This window comes from Chelon labrosus (genome assembly GCF_963514085.1).
Source record: "Chelon labrosus genome assembly, chromosome: 22".
Classification (NCBI taxonomy): domain Eukaryota; kingdom Metazoa; phylum Chordata; class Actinopteri; order Mugiliformes; family Mugilidae; genus Chelon; species Chelon labrosus.
In genome coordinates this window covers 1,474,861-1,481,846 of record NC_140355.1, presented here as the reverse complement: position 1 = coordinate 1,481,846, position 6,986 = coordinate 1,474,861, and the positions used below count along the sequence as shown (strand labels likewise).

The window sequence follows — 6,986 nt, the reverse complement described above, 5'->3', positions numbered from 1 at the left end:
TCAGTGTTCCTTTTGTAGAACCACAACTGGCACAATGATAACAACAAGAACTGCACAAATGGACGCAATGACCACGGAAAGAATTTTACAAAGTCGTTTCCTTTTGTGCTCTGCTTCTTTCTTCTTTAGTAAGGAGTCGAATCCCGGTGTGTAGAGATCCTCAAGCCAAAAGTCCAGATCTTTAGGAGTTGTCTCCTCCTCCTGCAAAGAAAACAAATGATTGTTGTTGTTAGACACTGACATGTGTTTGTAACCGGTCTGTTGGTCTTTGGTAGAATCTGACACAGATTACCTTCAAATAATCAGCCAGGTTCCCATGGATGGTTTGCGTGTCGTACTCCTTGACAGTCCACGAAGGCTTGAGCTTATTCAAGCCTTCGTGGACTGCATCCATGGACGTTTTTTCCATGTACAGAGGGTTCCTTTTAATGTTGCACAGGGTGTACGGAGTGATGTGCTTCTCCAGGTATCTGTCCACAAACACCACAGGACTGCCCTCTGGTGACGGAGGAGACCTGCTCTCAATCTTAGCTCGCTCCCTCTGTGAAGATCGGAATCACACACACACCACGACCAGTTTTAACTTTCAGCGCTTTCTACTGACAGTTAAAATACACCGGTGGCACATATCCAAAATCGTCTTTCTTCCACTTTCATTATTTCCTGACTATGTGGCACCAGTTTTGGACGTAACTGCGGATTTGTACAATCTAGACTTCAGAAAATATTCTCTCATTCCACAAAAGAAATTCCTGTTCAAGTTATTTTCTTATTTTCTCTCTTTAACACGTTAAAAGGATTGCCAAAACAATCCTTTCAGCATAGAGTATATTATATTTATGACATCTGTTATGATATGTAATCATGATATGTAACCATGTTTGCAGAATATGTGAAAAGTATGTGATCAGTCTCACACGTACTTTTAGATACTTATACAGTATACTCATATTATAGGTTATACTCATATTTGCTCATAATTGTTCATATTTCATAAAAGTTTGTGAAAAACAACAGCTGCTACTTAGGTTGGAGTCTCAGGCCCTGGATGTTAAAGGGACCCTAGTGATTATTGTACTCCAGCAAATTCTCAAACCAATCTGCAAGTATCACAAATATGCTGTGTGCTGTACAGATTCATTTTTTTCATCATTAGTAATTGAAAAAGGCTGATGTCGCCCTGCAGGGAAAAGATTGTAGAACATATCGTCTTTATGTGGAGTTTTGTAAGTCCACATGGCATCGTGTGCATGACGTATACTGCCCTGCTCTCCTGTTTCAAACCATCTCCACACTGCTCCAGACTGTGATGCTGATCTCTGCTGGGGGATTATTCATGCAGGCTAAATGTCTCATAAATAATTAATTTGGGAGTCTCTGTAATGTGGAATAATATTAAGGAAAACCAAAGGGAGAAACGAGACAAAAAGGCACACACATTCACACATGGAGAGAGAGAGAGAGAGAGAGAGAGATGGGAGAGAGAGAGAGAGAGAGAGAGACAGATAGAGAGAGAGATGACCCTAATCCATACCTGTGAGTAGACCCTGTTGTGCCATTGTCTGTGAGTGGACATTACCGCTCCAACCTGTAACATGCCGTGTGTGCCTGGCAGCATCCTAACGTCCAGCTGGAGGAACTTCTCCGGGTGGTTGTTGTTGGGCAGAACTGAGACGTCCATCCTGGCTCCCGTCGTCCCTTCCACACCGACTGCCTCACCTGCCGGGGCAGCCTGGCTGGATGCACACGCTCACTACAGCTTGCAAGCTCCGTAATAATTCATGAAGAGCAAGATATCGAGGAGGCTGTATCACTTGCAGGTGTGTGTAACCCAACCTTAACATCAACAGTGTCAGTGGAGAGAGAGAGAGAGAGAGAGAGGAGACCTAAAGAAGTAAAAGAGTGACACCTCTCCGTGTGGTGCATGCTGATACATGACTATGACCTCTGATCTTTAATGTGCTGTGTAGTGGAGTCTAAGAGTGCTGATGTCAGCTCTTCACCTGAGCAACTACACTTACCACCACAGATAGCTGCTGCACATCCAGGCGCCCCCTGACTTTTCAACTAGCCTTGTGATTTCAATTTTCAATCTAAACTGTATTTATACAATGTCAGTATGCATTCCAGTTGTATCAAGATGCTTTAATGTTTTTAAAACCTCATTTTAGCAGGAAGAAACCTTGAGCAGAACCCAGCTCATATGAAGGGACCCATCTGATTGAGGCCTGCCGGGTAGAGACGGAAGAAAGAGAGAAGAGGGAAACGATGTCCTGTTGCGGGCCTTAGAAATGACAGGATTCTCTTTCCTCTGGTGCCACCATGAGGTCAGGATTTCCACTGACGTACAAGAAGAAATCTAAATCAGAGAAGCACATTGGCCTTACACTGACAGAGCACATGTTTCAGGGAGGATGAGCCTCTTGATGGACTTTTTCTTGCTGTTAGGTGAGGAACACTTTTTCAGCTTCTCTCCCAGTATAAAATGTAAAGCTCAACAGTTTATTAAACAACGAGTCACTAAGTCCATGTTATAATACCTTTTTATTCAGTGTTATTTATTTTCAGTAATTAAGTTAAAACTGAATTCCATAATCACATGGTCTTTAAGTTATGAGACCATTAATCTGAAACCCAAACTGCTCAGGCTGAGACAGCAGCAAGGTATTCACCGTGAAACCAAAGAATATTTTGAGCGATCAAAACACACACTATCTTCTGTCTGTAGACCAATCAGCTGCAAACTAATAGCACAGTGCTGTGGTACTTATGGTGGCGCCAAGGGCAAGGTCATGGGGGGGGGTCAACAAAATCAACAAAATGGATGCTTCCTTCATGATGGGAGCATGAATGTGCGTGACAGATTTGCTTGTAGTTTTTTTTTTTTTTTTTGAAATATGCTCCATCAAACAGATGGAAGACGGAGGTAACCACGGTGCTGCAGGCGGAGGCAGAGAGAGAGAGAGAGAGAGAGAGAGAGAGAGGGAGAGAGAGAGGGAGAGAGAGAGGGTGGGTTGTGGTTGTGGACACATAGATGTGGATGGTGCAGCGGGGTTGCGCAGCAATCCACCAACGTTGTAACGTTAGGGAGGAGGAGAGAGGGGGAAAAAAATCCTCGCAGTCTGACCAATAAGGCGCATATTGCAGTTTTACCTTTTGCACATGTCCGATGTCGTCATTGGGAAACCACTATCCACTAACCACTGCCTCGCATCGCGTCCCTGACTAAAATGGATAGGCACAAGCTGGGAGTCCGGACTGATGCGGTAAGACGTGAAGCTTTTGATTCGCAGTGCCGAGTTTCTGGCTCTGTGCGCGGCTACTGTGCAGACAGATACACATCAGATGGTGCGTTTTTCGCCTCCAGTAACTGCTAAACACCGCGTCGGATCGCCTCTCCTCTCAATCTCCGCTTAATTTGGCATCGCGGCGACGCGCACCCAGGCTGATCCGCGCATCCTGTTCTCAGGTCTGTGCAGTAGGTAGTGAATTGCATTTAACCGTTCGGAGATTGCAAAGCGCGTCGTTGTGTTTGTGGTCGCATTCTGAGCACGGAGGGACGTGGTGGGTTAGTGCAGTCATTTCGCTGCCGGCTGATTTTGGTCTAATGTGTTCCCATCCTCGTACACTGACATCATCCTCATCAGGATTCTGGCTCCAGCAGCAGCAGCAGCCCTTCATGCAGCAGCAGCAGCAGCAGCAGTCGGGTTACACTACGCAGCCTTTGCTAGCTCAGCGCGTCAATGCGACGCTTGTTGGAACTTGATGCATTGCTCTGCCACCCAAGTTCATGTCATTTCTAACGAGACGGGCCTCCAGCACTGCTCAGTTGCAGATTCACGGAGGTTGCATGGCTCCTTAGGATTTTCGTCATGAGAAGCAGAATAGCAGAATAGCTTAGCCAGATGTTGCAGAGTTTTACAGAGGCCACAGTAGGATGTGTGTGCAGGAAGACAGGATGATTATATCCAACTATAGTAGATGTCATGTTTGGAGCAATTTTAAGAACCTGAGAACTTCATTTGCACATTTTTGATTTGGTGAATGAATTAACCAATTAATTATGAATATATAATGAGAAATATGTCCATCATACCACATCCCCTAGTTTTAATATGATTAATCACCAATTCAGGTTTGGTAAATGACGTTGCAATTTAAACGGTTTCTGCACCTCACCCTAGTAAGGTGGGACCAATAGACAGCAGCCCTGTCAGTTTGCTATAGGCTCCCCAGGTGGCTAAATACAGGCATGACTCTGAAGACTGATATGGCAGAGCAAGGAAACTGCAGCAAAGGCCAGGCCCAGCACACATCCACGCCAAAAACGCATCACTTCAAATGTCATACCGTCTCAGTGAAATTGAATGTAGTGACACCATTCTCCAGAGTACGCTGTGTTCATTTGGTGAGTGCACTGGGGAGGTAGGGAGGTTCCAAAAAATATTTTGTTCAGTTAAATGCAAAGTTAAATGCAGTTAAAAGCACAAACATGCACTAATAATCTTTGGAACCGCTGAAAGTGATGAGGTGGTGGGACAGGGAGTGAGGTTTTTAAAAATGTCTTAAGCACAGGTCCAGTTTTTCACATGTCCCAGAATTGCTGGACCAAAGTCATACAATTTTGGGTTGTCTTACACAGTGTTTGCTGCTGAGCGCGTTAAATATTTCTTCACACCCAGTCGTTAAATGGCTCTGTGAGCTAAATGCTGTAGTCAACAATAGGGTTTGGTATTGCTACTGGTCTCCTAATTCGATTTGATCCCATATTAGTTCAGTTAGAGGTATTTCAGACATTTTTACTGAAAACTAAAACTTACATTGCCATTGTTTCCAGAGATTTGTGGCATATTGAAAACAGATTCTGTTTTTGTTAAGCTATTCTAACTCATAGTTCATTAAAGGCCCTCCATATGAGCTGGGTTCTGCTTAAGGTTTCTTCTTGTTAAAGGGAGTTTTATCTTACCACTGTCGCCTTATTGCTTGCTCTGGAGGTTTCAGACTCTGGGTTCTGTGAACTGCCATTTGAATTGTTATTGACACAATATAATTAAAACTGAATTTCATTGATTAGATTATTTGTATTGGTGGAGGTTGTTGGTTTCACGTGTATATAATCAACCCAGACATAGAAACAGTTAACGAAATAGTTACAAACTAATGTAAAGGGAGCTGCTCCATCAATAGTGCGGCAGAGTGTCTATTTTGGAAATTCACCCCTCCACTTGTGACGTGCAGTGTCGCTGCAGCAGAGCAATCCGACATGTTGTGATCAAGAATGTCAGACCGATAACGGGATTGTTTTAAGCCCCTGCATTCTGTGTGAAAGACTAAGCCCTAGTCTTCACCGTGACATTGCTGTGGGTTCCACTCCTCACACGTGAGGCTGCAGTTGTGGCAGACTTCCCAGAACTAGACAGGTGAAGACTGGAAAAATGTAGCCTCCGTAGTCTGAATCCCCAATTCTGCTGATGCTGAAGATGGTGGGTCAGATCCATAGACCCATTGTGCCTGGTGGTGATGATCCAACTTATGGTGTAGGGAATCGTTTCTTGGCACACTGTGGGCTCCTTAATACCAATCAATCATAGTTTGAGAGCCACAATCAGTGTGAGTATTGCTGGCTGCTGTGTGCATCTCTTTTATCACACCATCATCTAATGGCTACTTCCAGCAGGACAGTTCACCGTATAACAAACAAACATCTGCTCAAACAGTGATTTCAGCGGACCCAAGAGGCCTCGTCATTTACCAGACTGTGAATCCAGTAGAACACATTTGAGATGTTGCAGAGTGGGAGATCGGCAGCATGAATATTCTGCTGGCAAATCCACAGAAATGATGAGAATTCCACAGGAATATTTCCAACATATTATGGAATCCATGCCACCAAGAAGTGAATTGTTTGATTGTAAAGTGAGCTCCCAACCCATTTCTTGTCATGCTGTTCCTCAAGTGGTGTCTTTGGTGAATGCCATACAAATTTGAGGATAGAGCTTCATATATAGGTGAGGCCTGAGGCTCAGCCATGTGAATCTCGTCTGAAACGGTTGGACATTGTCACTGGGAATAATTTTACAATGTCTGATGACATCTTTGTTCAGGGACAATACAACGCCATATTGAATACAGGAAGGGCACTGGACACTCGGTAGCAACAAGTGTCCATTCTTTCAGTTCTTTTGGACAGAATGTGTGTTTAAGGACTACACTGTTAGTGAAATCCACTGGAGAAACAAAATCAAACACTAATGGAATAGAGAACACTGGCTGTTTGTGGTGTCTGAGAAACACTGCTGGCATTAGAAGCTTCTCAGGGAGAGAGAGCTACAGTTGATTTATCCCCAATGTGCCTACTACATCATAAGCGTTGAAGAGATTCATGAGGCAATCCTGCAAATGGAAGCCGGGTTCGGAGCAGGAAACAGTGTTTATAGAGCTCAGGAGTCAGCTTGGCAGCTCGCATGTAATGGCATACTTCAGTCAAGGGGCTGCATCACGTGATACCGGAGGATACTCCACTGGAATTAGGGACAAGCAAAGAGATGGTGCTCACAAATCTACATCACTGTCGTGCAGTGTTGCTTAGAGATATCTGAGCAAATATCCAGTGTTCACTAGTCACTGATTTTTTTTGTTCCACCAAAAGGAAGGGGATGGAAATTAGTTTGTGCTGAGAATTTAAAGACTAGATAAAAACATCTGCAGAAATCCCAACAAATCTGGAGTGGAAGTGAGGAAAATTCAACATCTTTACTAAGAAGGAGTTAAATTACACTCCACTGGTCCACTGTTGAAGTGAAATAACACAATTTCATATCCTCTCAGGCTTGAAAGGCCCAATTATTTGACCCTCAACTAACAGCTTCTTTATTTACAGTGCTGTGGGTCATGGAGCAATGACAAAGCATTGCCCACTGAATTATAATGGACCTTGCTTCTCATTCTTAACATGTTGCTAAGTATTGGTTCCTTTTTTGAAACAG

The 6,986-nt window shown here is 43.8% G+C and overlaps 1 protein-coding gene across 1 annotated transcript; it reads right to left on the bottom strand.

Moving 5' to 3' along the window:
- minar2 (membrane integral NOTCH2 associated receptor 2) lies at nucleotides 1-2,211 on the bottom strand (the record flags this gene model as incomplete). Its single annotated transcript, XM_084572404.1, has 3 exons — nucleotides 1,535-2,211; nucleotides 293-541; nucleotides 1-201 (listed from the first exon to the last, which is right to left on the bottom strand). Exons 1-3 carry the CDS (start codon nucleotides 1,679-1,681, stop codon nucleotides 1-3), a joined length of 597 nt encoding a protein of 198 aa, XP_084428530.1. The 5' UTR covers nucleotides 1,682-2,211.
- Nucleotides 2,212-6,986: the final 4,775 nt, after the last annotated feature.